At 46.8% G+C, this 22,357-nt stretch overlaps 3 protein-coding genes across 11 annotated transcripts in view; 1 reads left to right on the top strand and 2 right to left on the bottom strand.

Moving 5' to 3' along the window:
- NUP88 (nucleoporin 88) overlaps positions 1-463 on the bottom strand; it is a 35,543-nt gene extending 35,080 nt beyond the window's left edge. For all 3 annotated transcript variants that reach the window (XM_030800051.1, XM_030800053.1, XM_030800052.1), the window contains exon 1: positions 72-463. In XM_030800051.1, coding sequence (XP_030655911.1) covers positions 72-374 — 303 coding nt within the window. In that variant the 5' untranslated portion in view covers positions 375-463. The remainder of the gene's footprint in view (positions 1-71) is intronic.
- RPAIN (RPA interacting protein) lies at positions 365-13,630 on the top strand. Of its 7 annotated transcripts, XM_003274561.4 has the most exons (7): positions 365-1,014; positions 2,109-2,279; positions 3,886-3,946; positions 7,096-7,207; positions 7,357-7,420; positions 8,845-8,985; positions 13,294-13,630. In XM_003274561.4, exons 1-7 carry the CDS (start codon positions 934-936, stop codon positions 13,321-13,323), a joined length of 660 nt encoding a protein of 219 aa, XP_003274609.1. In that variant the 5' UTR covers positions 365-933; the 3' UTR covers positions 13,324-13,630. The 7 variants fall into 7 exon arrangements, 4 of the variants coding, with proteins under 4 accessions (XP_003274609.1, XP_003274610.1, XP_030655914.1 ...); XR_001114466.2 differs by lacking the exon at positions 7,357-7,420 and having other exon boundaries at positions 13,294-13,628; XR_001114467.2 differs by lacking the exon at positions 7,096-7,207 and having other exon boundaries at positions 13,294-13,465.
- C1QBP (complement C1q binding protein) lies at positions 13,529-20,727 on the bottom strand. The gene is made up of 6 exons (XM_003274560.4): positions 20,389-20,727; positions 19,667-19,817; positions 16,396-16,489; positions 14,423-14,518; positions 14,047-14,169; positions 13,529-13,917 (listed from the first exon to the last, which is right to left on the bottom strand). The coding sequence occupies exons 1-6, from the start codon at positions 20,618-20,620 to the stop codon at positions 13,768-13,770; spliced, it is 846 nt and encodes a 281-aa protein (XP_003274608.1). The 5' UTR covers positions 20,621-20,727; the 3' UTR covers positions 13,529-13,767.
- Positions 20,728-22,357: the final 1,630 nt, after the last annotated feature.

Raw genomic sequence — 22,357 nt, 5'->3', positions numbered from 1 at the left:
AGAGGGGAAAGGAACAAAAAGACTAGTTCAGATCCCGGTGAGGGTCACTTCCAAGATCGGCCTGGCACTACCTGGTACTGGGACAGGGCGGGCTCTTCGCCGCCGCCGCCGCCGCTGGGGCCCCGAAGGCGAACGACTAAGAAGGAGCTGTCTTCTCCGTCCCACAGGAAGAGCTCTCCGCCGAGGCCAAAGACCACGTTTCTCGTCAGCAACTGCGGCGGCGGCGACGAAGGCAACGACGAAGAAGTTGGTTTCTCAGCTTCGGCTGGACTCTGGTTTTTCAGTCCCTCCCGGAGCCGCAAGAACACGACGTGGTTAGGAAGCCAGGTCTGCCACAGCTCGCCGTCGCTCACGGGTCCCTCGGCGGCCGCCATCTTGGCCCAACTGCTCCCCTCACTCCAGTTGCTCAGCCCGCCGCTGAGCACAGCCAATCCGCGGCCGTCCACTCACTGCTTCGGCCAATCACCGAGCAGGAGGCCCGGAAGCTCGAGAAGCTCGTGCCAGGTAGGGGGCGAAGGCGAGGCCAGCTCACCAAGCAGGGGCGTCGCCAAGGGAAAGCCAATCGCCATTATTTCTGAAGCCCAAGGGGGCGGGACGAGAAGTCAACAGAATGGTGGTGCTGCTGGAAATCTAGCACCTGGGGAGAGCCTGAGACTTGTGTATCTAATTGCCTATTGGACACCTCCATCTGGGTAAACCCAGGCATCCAGAACTTTCCCTCAAGACTTACCTCCCTCAGTGCAGGTTGGGCTGGCCTCACACATTTCGCTTGGATGCCTAAATCTCTTTCCTCGTGGGGCCGGTCGGTAAGACAACACTTCCCAGAATACCCTGCGATCCATTCGCCGTCTGCACCCGGAAAATACAACTCCCAGGGGTCTGTGCGCGCCGCCACGGGAGGGGCCTTGCGGCGTTGTCTCGCGCGAAAAGGAGATGGCGGAGTCGTTGAGGTCTCCGCGCCGCTCCCTGTACAAACTGGTGGGCTCGCCGCCTTGGAAAGAGGCTTTCCGGCAGGTGGGTGTGGGGTTTGCGCACCCGACAACCGGTGCGCAAGATCGTCTCGGCGACCGCCGTCTTCCCTGCCTTCGCCTTAGCCCTGCTCCGTGGAGCAGGTGCCGGAGCGGGCCTGGTCTGGTCAAACCCAGGCCTCCTGACTGTAGAGTGTGAGATTAGCCCGGGTCGGTCAAGTCCTAGAAAGCCTTGTTTTTGGATTCGATTTTGTTTTGAATTTAAAGTGTGGTCATGACATCACCGTTTGCACCTCTGCAATAACACTACCTACTGTTGCTGCGGAGGTGGCCACCGAGAGAGGCACTTTGTCTACGTTCGTCTTGTGAGATAGAGATGATTTCTATTCTAGAGAGTAGTAAACTGAGGCTTAGAAGAGCGCTCCACCTCAGTTCTGGCCTCTTCTGAACACAGTGTGGTTGCTAGTAAGTAATGCCCGAGAAAGTAACCCGACCCAAGAAAGATAGCAGATATAGCAGAGTTTCTCAGCCTTGACAGTGGACATTTTGAGGGAGATATTTATTTGTCGTGGAGGGCTGTTTAAGCCACATCTCGGGCCTCTACCCACTAGATGCTAATAGTCCTATAACTAGAATTGTGACAACCATAAATGTCTCCAAGCATTGCCAAATGTTGGAGTTCAGAAACGCTGAGTTCAGAAACGCTGAAAACCTCCCTGAGTTCAGAAACGCTGCTGTGCAGGAAGGCCGTTACCCAGCCATGTCTAGAGTAGCAAGAATTTGGAAGGAATATAAATGTTCTGTAATAGGACATTGGTTGCTGAGCTATTATGCACACGACCATTAAGGAAACTGGCAAGCTAGAATAAAAAATATGGTTCTATGTAAATACACGCACAAAGCATTGTAATTTTATGTATCTCTACAGAGGAATATGCAAAAGTAACACTAGTTAGTATTATCATCGAAATTTTGTGTCTATAAACTTTCTTTAATGTTTTCTCAACTAATGTAAGAGTGTTTTTTAAAAATAGAAATGCTTTTTTGTTTCCCCCTATTTGCTAGGGAAATTCCCTAATTGCTAGGGAAATTCCTCTAGCAATTTCCCCTAAAAAAATAGAAATTGCTCTTTTTTCCCAGAGATGCCTGGAGAGAATGAGAAACAGCCGGGACAGGCTCCTAAACAGGTACCGCCAGGCCGGAAGCAGTGGGCCAGGGAATGCTCAGAACAGCTTTCTAGTGCAAGAGGTGATGGAAGAAGAGTGGAATGCTTTGCAGTCAGTGGAGAATTGTCCAGAAGACTTGGCTCAGGTCAGGCTGGGCTATGTGTTTTCAGGGAGGGGGACTGCATCACCAAGAACAGCTTGTGTCCTCTTTTACTTGTTTCCTCGAGTCCTCTAAACCCACCATTCCCCTACGTCCATTTATAATTCAACAGCCTTTACCCCAGGCTTTTCTACCCTTAATGTTAGACTTGTCTAGATGAAATGTTCTGAAATACCAGGTGGTAGACCTGCTCATCACTGCAACATCATCGTTTATGAAACTAAAAAGAAAGAAATTTCTTTTTTTTTCTTTTTTTGAGACGGAGTCTCGCTCTGTCGCCCAGGCTGGAGTGCAGTGGCGCAATCTCGGCTCACTGCAAGCTCCGCCTCCCAGGTTCACGCCATTCTCCTGCCTCAGCCTCTCCGAGTAGCTGGGACTACAGGCGCCCGCCACCACGCCCGGCTAATTTTTTTTGTATTTTTAATAGAGACGGGGTTTCACCGTGGTCTCGATCTCCTGACCTTGTGATCCGCCCGCCTCGGCCTTCCAAAGTGCTGGGATTACAAGCGTGAGCCACCGCGCCTGGCAAAGAAAGAAATTTCATTTCTTGCCTCCACCCTTGGAAATTATGATTCAGTAAGCATAGGCTAGGAATCTCTTTCTCTCCCTCTCTCTCTCTTTTTTTTTTTTTTCTGTCTTGCTCTGTTGCCCAGGCTGGAGTACAGTGGCAAGATCTCAGCTCACTGCAACCTCCACCTCCTGGTTTCAAACGATTCTTCTGCCTCAGCCTCCCAAGTAGCTGGGATTACAGATGTGTACCACCATGCCTGGCTAATTTTTTTCCTGTTTTAGCAGGGATGGGGTTTCACCACGTTGGCCAGGCTGGTCTTGAACGCCTGACCTCTAATGATCTGCCCATGTCAGGAATCTCTTTCTAAAAAGGTCTCCAGAAACTTTCAGATTCTAATCTCAGCCAGCGTTGGGAGCCATGTGTGGAAAGGAAAACCATTTATAGTGTATCAGGAAGAGCACTGGATTCGAAGTTAGGAGTTCCAGAATTCAAATCCTGATTTGGCTATTGACTGTTAACTTCAGTCTGCCTCTTTGAGGTTTAGTTTTCACATTTATAAAATGAGAAGATAATGTTTTCAGCATTGTAAGAAGTATGTAAGAAAATGTGGGTAACTGTTTGAAACCATCAACGCACTGTGTAATAATGATGCATTATTCAGTGGCTTTTGTGTGTCCTACAATACACCAATGTTTGCCTTATATCACCACAACTAGTACTCACAGTAACCCTCTTAGACAGATTTTATTCCCACTTTACAGAGGCCAAAACTGAGATTTGCAGAGACTAGGAACTTTTCCTATGGTTACATAGCCTTGGAAGAATATGTACCTGACTGCTACCCTATATCATCTCTCCAAAATTGGGTGCCATTATTTTGTCACTGGGTAGTTGGATCATTTGTTGATGACTTGTCAGTATGACAGCATTACCCCACTGTCAGCCTATTCTGCAGGAGGACTGGACTGATTTTGTCTGGTAAATCTGGGTTCTTCAAGCCAGCCTCCAAGTATGAATCATTGTGGGGCTTGGTTGGTGATTAATACTTCAAACTTCTGATGCCTCCCCTTTGTCTTCCAGTTAGAGGAGCTGATAGACATGGCTGTGCTGGAGGAAATTCAACAGGAGCTGATCAACCAAGGTAACCCCTAGTAGTAGTGCTTCCTTACCTGTATTTAGCTACTCGAATGCTGTGACCTTTCCTCCTATCAGGATTAGTTTATAAGTCCCCTTTGTCTACCTCCATCAGTCAAATGTCCAAAAGGCTCCTTTTGTACTCTGACATCTTGGCTGTCTAGCTTCTCAATAATAAGGGTCTCCAGGGTGCTAGGCTTTGTGCTAAGAACTTCTCATTTAATGATGCTGTTTTCTCCATGTGACTGCCCTGTAAGGTAGTAGTATTAGAACAGAAGGTGGTTCTCATGCAGGTCATACAGCTAGTAAGTGGAGGAGATGGGAAGCAAAATCAGTTGTGTGAATCCAGTTCCCATGTTTCTTCTACCATCCTGCCTCTCTATTAATGGGTTAATAGTTCACTGAGGGTGGTGGCTTATGCCTGTAATCCCAGCATTTTGAGAGGCTGAGGCAGGAGTATTGCTTGAGGCCAGTTCAAGACCGGCATGGGCAACATAACAAGACCCTGTCTCTACAAAAGTAAAAAATAAAAAAATTAGCTCTGTGTGGTAGCACATACTTGTAGCCTCCCTCAGCCAGAGGGCTTAGGCAGGAGGATCACTTGAACCCAAGAGTTTAAGGTACAGTGAGCTATAATTGTACCACCTCACTCCAGCCTGGCTGACAGAGGGAGACCCTGTCACTTTAAAAAAAAAAAAAAAAAAAGTAAACCTGCCATTTTACAGGATACAGTGATAGTGCATGGTCTGATCCCTTGCCCTGTTCATTTTAAGTGCCACATTCTCTATTAACTTCCCCGGGCCTGTGAGCATCCACTCCTTGAGGGAGGTGTCCATAGCATGGTGTAGAGAGCATAATTTTGTACCTTATATAGTTAAGTCATTTATTCCATGTAGCCCTGATTTGATGAGGCCTTGTTTGGTTTTTGTTTTTGTTTTTGTTTTGAGACGGGGTCTCTGCCCAGGCTGGAATGCAGCGGCGTGATCACGGCCCACTGCAGCCTTGACCTCCTGGGCTTAAGCAATCTTCCCACCTCAGCCTTCTGAATAGCTGAGATCATAGGCATGTGCCATCACCCCTGGCTAATTTTTTTTTTATTAATTTTTTTTTTTTTTAGCTAAAGATGATAAAAACAAGACAAAAAATTATTTTATTTATGTATTTTTTTTTGAGGTAGGTTCTTGCTCTGTTGCCCAGGCTGGAGTGCAGTGATGTAATCATGGCTCACTGTGGCTTCATCCTCCTAGGCTCAGCCAATCCTCTCATCTCAGCCTCCCGAGTAGCTGGGACCGCAGGTGTGCACCACCATACCGAGCTAATTTTTTGATTTTTTTGTAGAGACAGGGTCTCACTATGTTGCCCAGGCTGGTCTCGAACTCCTCCCTGGTCCCAAGTGATCCCCCCACCTCAGCCTCCCAAAGTTTTGAGATTACAGGCATGAGCCAAAATGCCTAGCCTAATTTTTTTTATTTTTTGTAGAGACAGGGTCTCACTATGTTGCCTAGGCTGGTCTCAAACACCTGGACTCAAAGCATCCTCCTACTTCAGCCTCCCAAAGTGTTGGGATTACAGACATGAGACATGACCCCCCCAGCCGTAGGCTTCATTTTTATGACCTGTAAAACGGAGATAATACCCTATAAATTTGTTGTAAGGCTTAAATAACGTGTGTACAAGACTTAGTGCATCGTCTGGCATATAGAGAGCTTTCAATAATCAACAGCTATTATTATGGTGAGGCAAGAGCACAAACTCTTGAGTCATACCTCTAAGATTCACTTGGCTTTACTTTTGTGTGGCACCGACCGAAGCACTTAATTTCCCTGTGCCTCAGTTTCTTCACCTATGAAATAAGGATAATAATAGTGAAGAAGTTAATATATGTAAGGGATTTAAAATAGCATTTGACACATAAGTGCCATGCAAGTGTTAGTTGTTAATGACTGTTGCTGTTGACTCTGGTTAGACTGTAAATTCCGTAAGTTATCATCTCTTTTATTGATTTTCCCTTCCCCCCACCTACAAAACCTGTCGTAGTGGTGAAGCATAAGCCTCACCAAATGTTTATTTTGGGGCATATTTAACTAATAAGTCTGAAGTGACAAGGATTTACTGTGTTGTGCTGTACTCAGCCATAAGGAACATTCTAAAGCAGAAGTTGGCAGACTTTTTGTGAAGAGCCAGATAGCAAATACTTTAGACTTCACAGACCACGTGGTCTCTAGCACAATTTCTCAACTCTGCAGTTCTAGTGGAAAAGCAGTTATAGACACTACGTAAACAAATAAGCGTGACTGTAGTTTTTTGACCCCTTCCCTAATGTCTAGACTGTGAGCTCAACAATGACAGTCTTTTTCATCTTTGTGCCTCTGTGACTAGCACATACTAGGTACTGTTGTATGTTTGCTGAATGAATGAGCACACAGATTCTGAACAACACAGATTCCAAGTATGTGGACATACTTGGAAAACAGATCTCTTTTGACTTAGCAGGGTCGTCCTGGCATCAGAAATCAGTTCTCTTTTTTCTTTTTTTTTTTTGTGACACAGAGTCTCACTCTGTCACTCAGGCTGGAGTGCAGTGGCGCAATCTCGGCTCACTGCAACCTCCGCCTCCCGGGTTCAAGTGATTCTCCTGCCTCAGCCTCCCGAGTAGCTGAGATTATAGATGCCACATGCCTGGCTAATTTTTTGTGTTTTTTAGTAGAGACGGGTTTCACCATGTTGGCCAGGCTGGTTTCAAACTCCTGACCTCAAGTGATCTGCCTGCCTCAGCCTCCCAAAGTGTTGGGATTACAGGTGTGAGCCACCGTGCCCGGCCAGCAATCAGTTCTGTTTGTCAACTTTCTTTAGTTGCCTGTGGGACCCTGACATTCTGTATCTGTGCTCCTATGGCCTCTGGAGATGTGTGTGAAAATTGTCTCCTTGGCCCTTAGCCTACTTCACCTCTTGTGCTCACAAAAAGGGGACAGAGAGGAGGGTGAGGGATCCAGCAAGATGAAGCCAGCCTGAGAGAGCATAAAAACCAGTGATTGGTATTGTGGTCTTGCCCAAATCTTTCCTTTGTGTGAAGGAAGCCTTTGACAGTGAAGCTTAGAGTTAAATACAGGGCCAGCTGAAGCATGGTGAAGCACTCCAACTGCCTTTGCCTTGCAGAGCAGTCCATCATCAGCGAGTATGAGAAGAGCTTGCAGTTTGATGAAAAGTGTCTCAGCATCATGCTGGCTGAGTGGGAGGCAAACCCACTCATCTGTCCTGTATGTACAAAGTAAGAGTTTTTAAAACCTTTTCAGCATTATTCGTTCCCATTCCCCATTCCAAGGTGAGTGGAATCTCCCCCCAGATTTGTTGCCTGAAAAGGTTTGGAGATCCAGGTCTGGTGGCCATGATGCTCTGGGATCCTAATTCTGCTTCCAGGTACAACCTGAGAATCACAGGCGGTGTGGTGGTGTGTCAGTGTGGCCTGTCCATCCCATCTCATGTGAGTGTTCCACGCACAGATTTCATGATACTTCTTCCCACGCAGATCTAGTTTCTTGAAGATCCTCCAGCGCTGACTTGGAGCCCATTGTGCATATTTCTTCCCAGTTTTATGTTCAGTGGTGTCACATTGGTAGCTTCAAATCAGCCATGATGAGAATATCTATGGCATGAAAATTGGCAAACAGTACACATCAGAGCCTTTAGGGCCCTGGAGAGCCGCCACCGCTTAAGGTTTTTATGGAGACCTAAGCTTGGGATTGGAAATGCCTGTATCTGACGTTTCATAAAAATTTTCTATATATGAAGACATACGTAATTCAGAATTTAAGCTTCAGTAATTTTTTTTTTTTTTTTTTTTTTTTTTTTGAGATGGAGTCTCACTCTGTCACCCAGGCTGGACAGTGATTTTGGCTCACTGCAACCTCTGCCTTGCAGGTTCAAGTCATTCTCCTGCCTCAGCCTCCCAAGTAGCTGGGATTACAGGTGACTGCCACCACGCCCAGCTAATTTTTTTTTTTATTTTTAGTAGAGATGGGGTTTCACCATCTTGGCCAGGCTGGTCTCGAACTCCTGAGTTCGTGATCCACCCACTTCAGCCTTCCAAAGTGCTGGGATTACAGGTGTGAGCCACCGCGCCCGGCCTTCAGTAATCTTAAAATACAGAAAAAGCCCTTTTATCTGGCATGATGGGGACTGCAAGTTTGCCAGTTAATTGAGCGATTGGTTAAAGAGGCAAATTATAAAAATAAAATGTTTTATGGTAAGTTTCAAACACATAAATTTATTTGCCAGCCTTTGAGTGGGGCCCTGCTGATTGGAGAGCTGAGTCACCTGTTTTATTTTTTATTTTATTTGAGACAGAGTCTCACTGTCTGGAGTGCAGAGTCTCACTGCACTCATCTCAGTGCAGCTCATCTTTTTGGTGAGAGTCTCAGTGCAGCTCATCTTTTTGTTTCCTAAACTTTCCACTTATTATTATAAAAATAAAACTTCATTATTATTCCCTTGTATCATTGATTTACATTATAAGTAATTAGTGTTACTGAGTTACAGTAGCAAGTTCAAGTAACCCAAGCAGACCTGGGAGCATATACTGCTAGTTGTTGGTAAGGATGCACTCAGCTGGTGGGGGCAGAGGCAGAGGGAGGCTGGAAAGTAGCCTACAATCTCTGAGTGTTCTTCCTGCCATGAGTGGCCATCAGTGTGTTTGACAGCAGGAGTTGAGGGCATTGGTTAATCTGGAGAGGCAGTTAAATGGAGATGGGTTAAGAGGTCTTGGTACAGTCATGGGCCCAAGAGTGTCTTTAAGGCTCAAGCCATCACAGTGAACCACAGTTATATTGGTTGGCATGAGGAATGAGGATTTTCCATCTGTTGGCTATCAAGTCACTGAGACGAGGTTGAACTTTTTTTATTTTGTAGTCTTCTGAGTTGACAGAGCAGAAGCTTCGTGCCTGTTTAGAGGGTAGTATAAATGAGCACAGTGCACATTGTCCCCACACACCTGAATTTTCAGTCACTGGAGGAACAGAAGAAAAATCCAGTCTTCTCATGAGCTGTCTGGTAAGCCTCTCCTGGGACCCAGTCTGTGGTAAGAGGAACCTGTGGTTGGTTTTATTCCCACTTTGATAGAAATAATGACCTAGAAACAGGTAAATGTTTAATGCAGTTTATTATCTGAGGAATTTACTCGCATGGAAAAGTGAAGGTAACAAGTCATTTCGACTCAAAGGCCAGTCAGAAGGAAGGGAAGAGGCAGCATAGGATCATGGCAAGAGGATTGGTCTGGGAGTTAGGACGCCTGGCTCCACACCTGCTCTTCTTAGATCAGTAGTAGTGGTTTTGGATTCAGCTGGTCATTTCATAGTCATAAGACCCAGCTAGGCCATGCTGGCACCACTTTTGCAGAAGGAAACAGGGCAGAAGCATAGCAGGGCAGCATTAGGTTTGTCTGTCAGTGGAGTTTTTACAGAGGTCCAAGGGCTAGTCGCTAGCCTGAGTGACAACTGAGGTGTGAGGCCAGGAACACAAGTGGGTAAGGGAACCACCTGTCTTAGAAGCATGCCATAGGAACCAATATCTCTTATAATCCATGTCATCTCCATATATGTGTATGTATATATGTACATGTGTATATATATCACACAAACACACATAAAACCAAATGATATATATTATTATTGCTTTTAGATCCCAGGCAGGGGGAGCCTTGGGTTTAGGAGCACACTGTACTTCAGGAAGTTCATAGCCATGACCTTCTACTGGGAATTTAGAATTCCTTCATGGCCCTGTCATTCCAAATGCAGTTAACCTACAGAGGTCATTTTTATTATAAGCAGCCTTGCCTAGTAACAGCCATTTCACCTTTATCAAGTTTCTTCCATAGGTATTCTACTCATTCATTAAAAAAAACAATGAATTGAGGACTCATTAACATTGAGAAATACACATCTCTCACAGAGCTCAAGCCTTGGGTTGGTAATAAGAGAACAGAATAAACAGGCAGTACCCTGGAGAGCTGTACAAGGAGGGCTCATGGGAGTCCAGAGGAGGGTGATCTCCTTTATGGTGACACCTTCCTGGAGGAGGCATTTAACTTGGCCTTGAAGCATGGAATCGATCTGGACAGACATGGAGATCTGGTGAGTTGTGGGGGTAGAGCTTAAGTGGAAGATCCCCACACAGAAGAACAAGGCAGAGAAGCAGGAAACTGGAGTGTATACAAAGAGCATCTTGTTCTACTTCGCTGGAGCATTGGGTTCATGAGGGAGAGGATAGTTCCCGTTAGGAATAGGAAACAGATTCCGAGAAGTGATGTAATCTGGCCAAAATTTTACTACTAATAAGCGATAGAGCTGGTGTTAGACCCCAGGTCTTTGTGGTTCCAGTGCCCCTGCTGTTTCCTGCTCCAGGCTCTGGCCTTGGTGGAAGGATGCCATTTTCCATCAGCTTGTATGGAGACACAGCAGGTGAAGTTTAAGTAAAACCCCTCACTACTTCCTGTTGACTACAGGCACATGTTCCCTTCCGTTCCAGCTATCCAGCACTGGTAGCAGATGCTCAAATATGTAGTGCTTTCAGGCCTCTGTGCTGTTGTTCATGCTGTTCTGTCTGAACGACTCCCACTACATTTAAGGATCATTTGTACAAATATTTATCGAGCACTACAATATGTACTTCATTCAGCCTGATTCCTCACAAGGAATTGGCCTGTCTCAGCTGGCCACGGTGGCTCACGCCTGTAATCCCAGCACTTTGGGAGGCCGAGGTGGGCAGATCACCTGAGGTCAGGAGTTCAAGACCAGCCTGGCCAACATGGTGAAACCCCATTTTTACTAAAAATACAAAACTTAGCTGGGCATGGTGGTGGGTGCCTGTAATCTCAGCTACTCGGGAGGCTGGGGCAGGAGAGTCGTTTGAACCCGGGAGGCGGAGGTTGCAGTGAGCTGAGATGGTGCTGTTGCACACCAGCCTGGGCAACAGAGTGAGATTCTGTCTCAAAAACAGAATTGGTGGCCGAGTGCGGTGGCTCAGGCCTGTAATCCCCACACTTTGGGAGGCTGAGGCAGTCGAATTATCTGAGGTCAGGAGTTCAAGACCAGCCTGGCCAATATGATGAAACCCTGTCTCTACTAAAAATACAAAAAAATTAGGCGTGGTGGCACACACCTGTAATCCCAGCTACTCGCGAGGCTGAGGCAGGAGAATCGCTTGAACCTAGGAAGCGGAGGTTGCAGTGAGCGGAGATTACGCCACTGCTCTCCAGCCTGGGCAACAAGAGCGAAACTCCATCTCAAAAACAAACAAACAAAAAAAGAATTGGCCAGCCTGAGAAGTCCATTCCTTTGGAGTTTGTGTTACCATTCTCAATAAACCTAATGAGGGCTGGCAGAGGGAAACTGGCCCGTCTCTGCTTGGGCTTCCACCGTACCTCATGTCATGTCACCTGTAACAGTGTTGCAGTTACCTGCTCATGTCTTTGTCCTTGAGGGCAAGGCCCATATTTATTTTTATTTCCAGTGCTTGGCATATATTAATAAATAGATGCTTAATATGTTTGTACAAATGAGTTAAGGTGGAGGGAGGTGAGTTGAGGCGGCACAGGTCAGCTGGCTTTGGCTTCTTAGTAAGGTGAACAGTGAGTCATCCACACAGATTATAATGGTAGCAGAGCTGGAGTCTACAGCTCCTTGAGTATGAAAGTCCCCTTGAGTGTGAAAGACCAAATGCTGGTGGGGGGATGAGAAGGGGAATTAAAGGGTAAGTGGAAGATTGCCTAATTGCCAAGTGTACAGCTTCAGCTCAGCATGTAATTGTTATGGACCCCAGTTATCCACTCACCTAACCGTCAGTGCCCTGTGGCTCAGAGCAGCAGTGAAGCTAAGTGGGAGGTGAGGTTTGGAAGGTGAGTGCTGTGCAGCAGCCTTGGAGATCATAGTTGACAGTGCCGGCTCTAGGGTGGGCAGGGAGACCATTGTTAGGTAAGTGAGGGGAGGCGGGGGTCACAGCAAACATGAGAAACACAGCCAGGCGCTGTGGTTCACACCTGTAATCCCAGCATTTAGGAAGGCTGAGGTGGGAGGATCACTGGAGGCCAGGAATTCAAGACCAGCCTGGGCAACATGGTGAAACCCCGTCTCTACTAAAAATACAGAAATTAGCTGGATGTGGTGGCTCGCACCTGTACTCCCAGCTACTTGGAAGGCGGAAGTGGGAGCGCTTGAGCTCAGGAGGCGGAGGTTGCAGTGAGCTGAGATGGCGCCATTGCACTCCAGGCTGGGTGACAGCGAGATTGTGCTTCAAAAACAAACAAACAGGAGGGGGAAAAGACAGAATTGTATTCTGTAGGTCCTGAGTTCAACATTTGGGAAGGTAGACATTTGGAATGCTCTTAGTTCCACTAGACCTTTGGTTTTCACTTAAGGGGGAATCAAGGACCATCGTGTTAGAATCCAGTGAGGTCAGGATGTAGGGAAGCTCAGGACAGATGGCTGAGGATGTGTTGGAAGACAGGGGTGGGTTACAGAAGATGGCACTATATTACAAGACTAGGAATATTTCAGATGTGACGGTGCTCAGGTGGTGGTCATGGGATGGAATATGCTAAACCGCCTATTAGCAGAGTTATAGTATCTTTTGGAGAAAGCCAAATATATTACCTGTGGAAGTGGTAAGAAACACGAGTAACCCATTTATGCCTACTGTTTCATTATTGGAACGCTAGGCCTGTGGGAATTATTGATCCCTTACTGCTCGAGGTCATCGCCAAGGTCTGATTTTTCACACAGAAAAATTTGCAACCTCTGGCATAAATGGGTTAAGGACAGACTGGATTCCTAAGCATAGTGGAGGGGCTGAGCCACCAAGGAATCGGGAGCCAGTTTTACACCCAGGTGCCTACTGATCATATTACAGATCAAGGGGAAGACATGTTTTCTGCCCGTACTGATCATGCATGGTTTGTACCTCCCCCGTGATACATACCTGCTTCAATCTTGTGTAGATTTGGAGTCTCATCTTCCTGCTGGGCTCTAAAAGCTCCAAGCTATCAAGTTTGAGTATCTTTCTGGTCCATGGTTTCCTGATGGGGAGGATGTTTGATTAGTTCATCTACAGGATTTGATCTTAGCTTAAAGACTGTTGATGCTGATGGTTCCCAGGGCAGTTGTTTGAAGGCTGCAGGACAGAGGTCCAGCAAAGCCAGAGGCACGGTCATCATGACAAACTACGCTACTGAACTAATTGAAACTGGACTCAGGAGACCTCATCTAATGTGTAGAATTCTCATTGATTACAACTTTTAACTATGTATCAGATACCTTTCATGACTAGAATACAATTTAAGTTAATTCTTTTCCTGTTTAAACCTAGGCCTGTGATACTTTGACTGTGATCCTCTAGAGCCAGCTTGGACTCACATCATTCTACGGGGTTGAGACAACTCATTCCATCTGAGAAGCCTTGTACATACAAGCCTTTTATTTATAACTTTTTTGTATTGAAACTTTTAAACAATACTGAAGAAAAAAAAACTTTTCCGACATCTCTGTTTTTGGTCTTTTGTGATGCAGGTTGAAGGGGGAGGAACAGAAAAAGACAAACTGCCTTGGAGGAGATAAACCAATTTTATGTCTATCATGTTATACAAAAATCTAGAAATAATAGATTTGTACAGAAAAAATGATAATAAATGAGAGCGCAAAACATATAATTTAAATTTGGTATTTTTCCCTCATGATATTAGGATGATAATCATTTCAAAGCACGTCTGGCTTCAGAGTAGGATTTGTTCACTGGCCAAAGCCTGCCATGAAACTAAACTATGGCTTTCAGCGTCTGTCTGCTCTACTGGCTCCTGACAAAACTCTTGAGGTCTTCAAGAAAAGTAATGTACTCCTGGTGCTCCAGGGCTGTGCTCAGCTCCACCAACTCATCTGCAAAAGTGTTGTCCACCCCTCGGTCCGCAAGGAAATCCATTAGGTGGTCATATAAGGCCTGCAAAGAACAACATTTACTAGTTAAAAAAAAAATCTGTAATGAACATTAAAATGCTTCTTTGTCCCCTTGAACTAGGACCCTTTCTTCCAAGACCCAAAAGGTTCCCCAATCTTATCAAGCACTCACCCAGTCCAAGGAATCTGTGTTGAGTGTATAATTAGTATCCTTCCATTCAGACTCGCCAGTGGACTGAAAGCTAACTTCCCTGATAGAGAAGATGTCACTCTCAGCCTCGTCTTCTTGTCCAACCTAAGAAACAGTATTTGGGGTAACTGAAGGGTTCTCCAGGACAAGCTAGACTCATGGGAAGAAAGGGGGCCACTGACAGCATGAAACTCATCAGGTTTTAACCTTCTTCCCTCACTCCCCACCCCTCTCCCCCTGCTGGGCTGGTCTAAGCTAGAAAGTGTTTAAATTTCTGCTAAAATAGGGACAGGAAGTTCCCAAGGGACACACTGTGTTCCCCAGGGGTGCCAAGGGGCTAACACTCCATCCTGCATACCTCATCCTCTGGATAATGACAGTCCAACACAAGGGCCTTCTTGCCATCATTCTTTATAACTTCAACCACGAAATTGGGAGTTGATGTCAGTTCAGGCTGGGGAAACAAGAAGTCAGTACATGCCGCTGCTGGAAGGAGATGGATGCCTGGATCAAGGATCTCTGTTCAGAGTGCCTGATGGCCACCACTATTAGGATATTATGCAGCCATTTTAATAGTCTTATGCCATACTATTCCCAAATGAAGAGCTTGATCTCACTTCTGTTTGCACCCTGCTTGTTTAAATAACACACTGGGTTTTCAATTAAGAAATCTGGATACCAGCCTCAGCTATGTGCCAATTAACTGAGTTTCTATCAGTCCCTTAACATTCCAAGCCTTTTCCTCCACCCGTACACTGCATAGCTTTCCTGAAGTTTCAAGATCTCTTTCCAGCTTGACTGTTCCAGGAGTCTTCATAAGGGACTAGGGTCAAAGGCTGGGGAACCTGGCCATCCTCATGGCTGAGTAACAGCAGCAGCTTTTCCTCTGATGCGGAGCTCTGGGAGCAGACTGGGTCCAATGTCAGGGAGATGCTAGTTGGGGTGGCTGGAAAGCAGCACACCGGAGAGCTGCACCGTCCACACCACGTCATGACCCAATGCTGGACTGACGGCTCTTGGGCAGAAGGTCTAGGGACTCTGGCCCTCATACTGGCTGGTTACTAGGCTGGGCACAGCACTTCCTGAAATGTTTGAAGAGTAGGCATGATCCAGTTAAAGTCTCTTATGCCCCTGCCATTCTCTCTCTTTTTTTTTTTTTTTTTTTTTGAGACAGTCTTGCTCTGTCGCCAGGCTGGAGTGCAGTGGTGTGATCTCAGCTCACCGCAACCTCTGCCTCCTGGGTTCAAGCGATTCTCCTGCCTCAGCTCCTGAGTAGATGGGACTACAGGCGCCCGCCACCACGCCCAACTAATTTTTGTATTTTTAGTAGAGATGGGGTTTCACCATGTTGGCCAGGATGGTCTCGATCTCTTGACCTCGTGATCTGCCCATCTCAGCCTCCCAAAGTGCTGGGATTACAGGTGTGAGCCACCACACCTGGCCTGCCCCTGGCATTCTTATCTTGGTGAAATGGCTGTTGTGTATCACCAGCTTGTGATTGTTATGTTAGGAACATTCCTCACATACAAACACACCAAATGGTAACCTCCAATATAAAAAATCTCCCCACAGGCCGGGCGCGGTAGCTTACGCCTGTAATCTCAGCACTTTGGGAAGCCGAGGCAGCTGGAACACTTGAGGTCAGGAGTTTGAGGCCAGCCTGGCAAACATGGTAAAACCCTGCCTCTACTAAAAATACAAAAATTAACCAGGTATGGTGGCACACGTCTGTAATCCCAGCTACTCGGGAGGCTGAGGTAGGGGCATTGCTGGAACGTGGGAGGTGGAAGCTGCAGTGAGCAGAGATCGTGCCACTGCACTCCAGCCTGGGCAATGGAGCGAGACTCTGTCTCAAAAACAACAACAACAAAAAACTCCCTATCATGGGAAAGGCTGAGACCATTTAATTTCCTTTCCATTACGAGAACACTGCCAAACTGAGCCTGAGCAGGCAGACGGCAACATATTCGGCCCCTGGGAAAAGGAAGAGGACCATGGTACTGTTAAAGCTGGCCAGAAACCACTGACTCCTCCTGTCTCAGCCTCCTGCATAGCTGGAACCACAATCATGTACCACCACGCCCGGCTAATTTTTTTTTTTTAAACTTCTGTAGAGACAGGGTCTTGCCATGTTACTCAGGCTGGTCCTCGTGGCCTCAAGAGATCTTTCCACCTTGCCCTCCCTAAGTGCTGGGATTACAGGCGTGAGCCATGCGACTGGCCTTAGAGGAATTTTTTTTTTTGAAAGAGCAAATAAAAATGCTCCTCCTCTAAGCCCCAGGGACAGCCTGTCAGAACTGAGGTAAAAGCTGATTATAGTGTTAAGCTTACCTCCTGTTCTTCAACCTTCTGCCCTTGCGAGGGTTCCTCCTCACCATCAAATGTTGGTGGGATGCTGTTGTTAATGTTGAAAGTGACAGTGATTCTAAAACAGCAAAACAGACAAGGCATGGTTTTAACTGAGCAGGTTAACACACAAACACAGAGGTCTGCTACAGTTAAAAAGGGGTATTGAAACAATGTCTCTATCCCAGCTGGCTGAATTATATGCAGAACTTCAAACTAGGCTGGGTGCCTACATCCAATCCTGAGTGACTCGGCAGGTCTGAAGTGTGCCTACCATGTACCAGCTGCTAGAAGCCAAAGCTGGCCTCAGTTTATCTCAGCCAAACAAGTCATGCATGGGTTACTCCCAACAGGGCCAGTACCCCAGGGCTCACTGCCATGTGCTGACTGGGCATCTCATGGCCACAGCCAGGTGACACTGCCCACCCTGGTCTTTCCAGGGAACCCTTGGTCAAAGTAAGGACCTGAGAGCCTGGTGAGATGGAACAGAAGCCCCTTTAAGAGACTTTCCCCATCAGAAAATGTGCCCTGCAAGGAAAGGAAGAAGGAGCAATGGCGGGTTGCCTCTGCTAAACACCGAGCGCAGCCCTGGACCCGGGAAGGGGATGCCTCACAAAGAACAAAGGCTGCAGTAGAGAGTCATCCCTTGTGGAATGTACTTGTGGGAAGTTTTATCATCACAAAGCAGGCCAGCGACACCAACTAGTGGCAATTTTAAGGTGCAAAAATCCACACCTGACAAATCATGTTCCAAAGTTTGAGTCAAAATTCATGGGACATAAGGTTTAGAACCACAAGTGCTGGGCTATGCAACTCTGGCAGGCACCATTCCATACAAGAGTACATGAAAGCTGGGCGCAGTGGCTCACACCTGTAATCCCAGCACTTTGGGAGGCCGAGGTGGGAGGATCACGAGGTCAAGAGATCAAGACCATCCTGGCGAACACGGCGAAACCCCGTCTCTACTAAAAATACACACACAAAAAAAAAAGAAAAGAAAAATTAGCCGAGCGTGGCGGTGCGCGCCTGTAATCCCAGCTACTCAGGAGGCTGAGGCAGGAGAATTGCTTGAACCCGGGAGGTGGAGGTTGCAGTGAGCCAAGATTGTGCCACTGCACTCCAGCCTGGGCGACAAGAGCGAAACTCCATCTCAGGAGAAAAAAAAAAAAAAAAAAAAAAAAAAAAAAAAAAAAAAAAAAAAAAAAAAGAGTACATGAAGTGCGGCTCCTCCACTTGTGCTAACTCGCTGCTTTGCCAGGAAGCCACCTTTCCATGGCAACAGAGGCAGTCGGAGGTTGATGAAATCTTGTCTAATTCCAACTGTGCTGACCAAGCTGAGCTCCTGGGCACAGAAATGGAATGATGTTCATCAGTGCATTATTTTTAATGGCCCCCAAATAGCTATGAAAACCTTGCGCAAATGGTTTTTAGGCGAGATTACAGGAGACACAATTGACCTGTGTAGGGCAAAAACACACTATGCAACAGGCAAGAGAATCAGGACCCTACTGCACACCATATTCAAAATGAATCACAGACCTAAACTAAGAGCTAAAACTAGAAAACTCTTTGAGAAAATTAAAGCATACATTTTCACAACCTTGGGTTAGGCAGTGGTTTCTCAGACGTGACACTAAAAAAACACAAGTTGCACTTGGTGAATTAGAAGCAAAGTAAAACAAATAAAGCACAAGCGATCAAAAAAATAGGTAAACTGAACTTCCTCAAAATTAAAAACTTTTGTCAGAGGACATTACCAAGAAAGTGAAAAGAAAACCCATAAGAGGGGAAACAGTACTTGCAAATCATTAATTTGGTAAGATAATTGTACCCAGAAAAACTAACTCTTACAACCCAACAATTAAAAAGGTAAATAGGCCGGGCCGGGTGGCTCACACCTGAAATCCTAGCACTTTCGGAGGCTGAGGCGGGCGGATCACGAGGTCAGGAGTTTGAGACCAGCCTGGCCAACATGGTGAAACCCTGTCTCTACTAAAAATACAAAAATTAACCGGACGCACGCCTGTAATCCCAGCTACTCAGGAGGCTGAGGCAGGAGAATTGTCAGAACCTGGGAAGAGGTTGCAGTGAGCCAAGATCGCACCACCGCACTCCATCCTGGGTGACAGAGCAACACTCCGTGGGGTGGGGGGGAAGCTACAAATTGTATGACTCCATTTATATGAAATGTCCAAAAGAGGCAATCCATAGAGAAAGTAGCTTAGTGATTACCTGGGGTGGCTAGAGGGAGGAATAATGAGTGACTGCTAATAGGTATTGTTTGGGGATGACAACAGTGTTCTAGAATTAGGTAATGATAACCGATGCATAATTCTGTGAGAACTAAGAACCACTTAATAAACTTCAATAAATGAGTAAATTATATGCCATGTAAATTAAATCTCATGAAAGCTGTGATTTAAAAAAAGAATTATATACACATCATAAGGTCAGTTATGAAGGAAATTCAATTTATTTATTTATTATTGAGATGGAGTCTTGCTCTGTTGCCCAGGCTGGAGCGCGGGAGCGCGATCTCGACTCACTGCAGCCTCCACCTCCCAGGTTCAAGCGATTCCCCTGCCTCAGCCTCCTGAGTAGCTGGGACTACAGGCACATGCCACCATACCCGGTTAATTTTTAATAGAGACAGGATTTTAGTGTTAGCCAGGATTTTCTCCTGACCTCATGATCTGCTCGTCCCAAAGTGCTGGGATTATGGGCGTGAGCCACCGCGCCCAGCCTCAATTTAAAAATCTGGAAGATGCCAAATGTTTATCTGTGTAATGAGATTATGGATGACTATAATGCAACAAAGTGTAAACACTTCAACAGTTTAGGAGATGGTGGTGGAGCTGACTTAGGTCACAAAATCCCCGCCTCTGATGGCAGCCCTTACTACAGTGTAACCCCATCCTGTTACATGTAAGTTACATATTTTTCATTTTCACCCATGCTAAACATTAGAGGGCAGTGTCCTATTTTATCAGGGCTGTAAATCAGAGATCAAACTGATTCTGTCAGTACTTTTTTGCGCTACATTTTTGTCTCCTTAGTAACCAGCCCGCAGCAAATTTGTGTTCAGTGAATGGACTGCCTGGGGCTTATGAAGTTGTCCAAATGAATCCTTCACTCTCTTGAAAACCATTTATCAAAGTATCCACACCTGAACTCAAAGCTCTTCTGGGGATGATCCAGGACAGGTCCTGCAAGGTTAAGGGAGTTGCTGCCCTGGGATCCCCAGACCAGTACTTACTTTTCCCCAGCAACTTTCCGCACTAATTTCGCTTCTGTCCCATTCAGTTCCAGCTCCCAGCCTCCAGACATCTTAGGGAGGGTTTTATGCTTCTGGATTTTTCTTTCCTCCTTAATTTCATCACTCAGGAAATCAACAAAAGCTCTGTCTCCTAGAAAAGAAATTCAGATACATAAAAAGGAAAGCCAATTAGTCTAAAACATAAAACTATTACCCAGGTTACTGCAGCCAGAAACCTGGACTGTTTCTAATCTCTCTGCTATTACGGTTACTCTAGAAGCCTCAGTTTCCTTATCTGTAAAAAATACCATACTATTAGTAGGAAGCTGAGCCTGATTGTGGAAAAATGATTTCCAACAATGAACGCATTACCACTTTCCACTATAAAGCAGGAGAATTTCCAATCTTCTTCCAGTTGCCAAACGATGTAACTATGCTATTTTCAACCACGACCATGGGCCTTCCCAAAGGTCCACTTTCGATAGAATAAGACTAAGGATAAAGGTACCCTCTAGTATTTAATTTTATTCACCCCTACCAACAGAAAATGAAACTGGTGGATAGGGGAGGTGGGGGAAACATGATCATACTTGGGTTTAACCCGCTGGTTGCCGATCAATGGAAAAATGTCCCAGACCTCAGAGATCGGTTGCAGGCCCCACTCCTGGTCTACGTTTTCCCTCTGTGGAATGCAAACCACACCCCCGGCCCGGAAACCCCACCTTCGGTGTGCAGCGAGCCGCAGCCACAGCCACAGGCGCAGGGTCCGCGAGGCCGCAGGAGGCCCGGCCGCCGCTCGGAACCTGCGCGCACGCTGAGCAGCCCAAAGGGCCGGGCGCACAGGCGGGACGCCGGCTGCAGGAGCTGCCGGAAAGGCGAGGCGGGCGCGGCAGCGCGGAGGCCGGCGACGGAGGAGCCCAGCACACGGGGCACGCAGCGCAGCAGAGGCAGCATCGCGGAAACGACTGCGAACACGTGCAGACGCAAAGGACAACCCAGGCCTAGGAGCCCCGCGACCTAGCCCGCCGCCGGAAGTCCCGCCCCTGCCCGGAAGCGCTTCCCGCGCCGGCGCTCTGAAGACCTAAGGCCAGAGGGTGGAATCGCGCCGTCTGCTGGAGACCTCCGGTGCAGCCCGGGAAGCCTCGAATCCGGATTCCGGCGCTTTCTTGCTGCGCTGGCCTGAGTCCGCTGTCTGAAGCTGTTTAATTCTCTTTAGTGGCCGCTTACCCACTTTCCACCTACTGTTCTCAAAGCACGCCAGGCTTTTGGGCTGCGTGGAATGCACTCTTGTCTCCCGCCAGCTCTCACCAGACCTTTCCACGGTCACTTTCCTCTAGGAGGCTGTGATGTTGTGATATATATATTTGTTTTCATCCACAGTTCCTGGGTCGTAACTCCCATAACCCTTGTTACAATGTTCTGTGATAATGTTGGGTGTGTTAGGCCTCAGGAAACAGACTCTCTCTCCCCTTCTCCTGCCCTCCTTTTACCTGGCCCAAAGCAGGACTCTAATCTCCTCCCACATTTCTGATTATGGGTCTTAAGTCCCTTCCCAGAGAAGGTCCCACCCTATACCCTGGGGGAAGGGATGCTGATGTCCAGAAGCTTCCTTAAAAACCCAAGAGGAGAGGGTTTGCAGAGCCTCTGATAGCTGAATACGTGGAGGTTCCTGGAGGGTGGTGGCCCAGGGTAGGCAAGGAACCTCGGAGCTTCTTCCCCATTCCCCACCCTGCTCATCTCATCTGTATCCTTGGTCATATCCTTTATATGAAACGGGTGAATGTGTTTCCCTGAGTTCTGTGAGCTGCTCCAGGGAGTTAATATAACCCAAAGAGGTGGGTCGTGGGAACCCCAACTTGAAGCGCGTTGGTCGGAAGTTTCGGAGGCCCAGACTTGCCATTGCTGTCTGAAGGTGGGGGCGGTCTTGGGGACTGAGCCCTCAACCTATGGGATCTGATACTATCTCCAGGTAGATACTGTTGGGATTGAATTGGAGGACACCCAGCTGGTGTCTGCTGCTTAGTGTGGAGGGAAAAAACCCAAACCTTTGGTCACAGAAGTCTTCTGTGTTGATTGTTGTGTTGTGAGAGCAAAGGAAAGTCTGAGGGTTTTCCTGAAAGAGGCCTTCCTAGAACCTCCTTTTTTCCACCAGCTGGGAACTTATGCTTGTGCGCACCCAGCCCATATGCTTCATTCTCTTTTCAACAGGAACCTCCTGGCATTGCTGCTTTAACCAGGTTAAACCCAACCAGACTGTGACATCTTCAAGGGCAGGATCCATGATTAATTTCTGTGACCTTCCCTCTCTGCACCTCCAACCTTGCATCCAAGTTCTAATGGAACATCATTTTTCTGGGGACAAGAAGCCGGCTTATATCATTTAGATAAGTCCAGAAGCTTCCATAAAAACCGGAGGACAGGGTTTGGAGAGCCTCTGATAGCTGAATACATGGAGGTTCCTGGAGGGTGGTGGCCCAGGGAAGGCATGGAAGCTCGGAGCTTCTTCCCCATTCCCCACCCTGCTCATCTCCTTATCTGTATCCTTGGTCATATCTTTTGTATGAAACCGGTAAGTGTGTTTCCCTGAGTTCTGTGAGTTGCTCCAGTTATAAGCTACTAAGAAGGTATGTCTTACTAACTCATGATAAGACTAACACTTAATATTTTCTAAATAATTTTCTATGAATAACG

This window comes from Nomascus leucogenys, chromosome 19 (genome assembly GCF_006542625.1).
Source record: "Nomascus leucogenys isolate Asia chromosome 19, Asia_NLE_v1, whole genome shotgun sequence".
Classification (NCBI taxonomy): domain Eukaryota; kingdom Metazoa; phylum Chordata; class Mammalia; order Primates; family Hylobatidae; genus Nomascus; species Nomascus leucogenys.
Note: the sequence above shows the minus strand (reverse complement) of the source record. Positions and strands in the feature narration are given on the sequence as shown.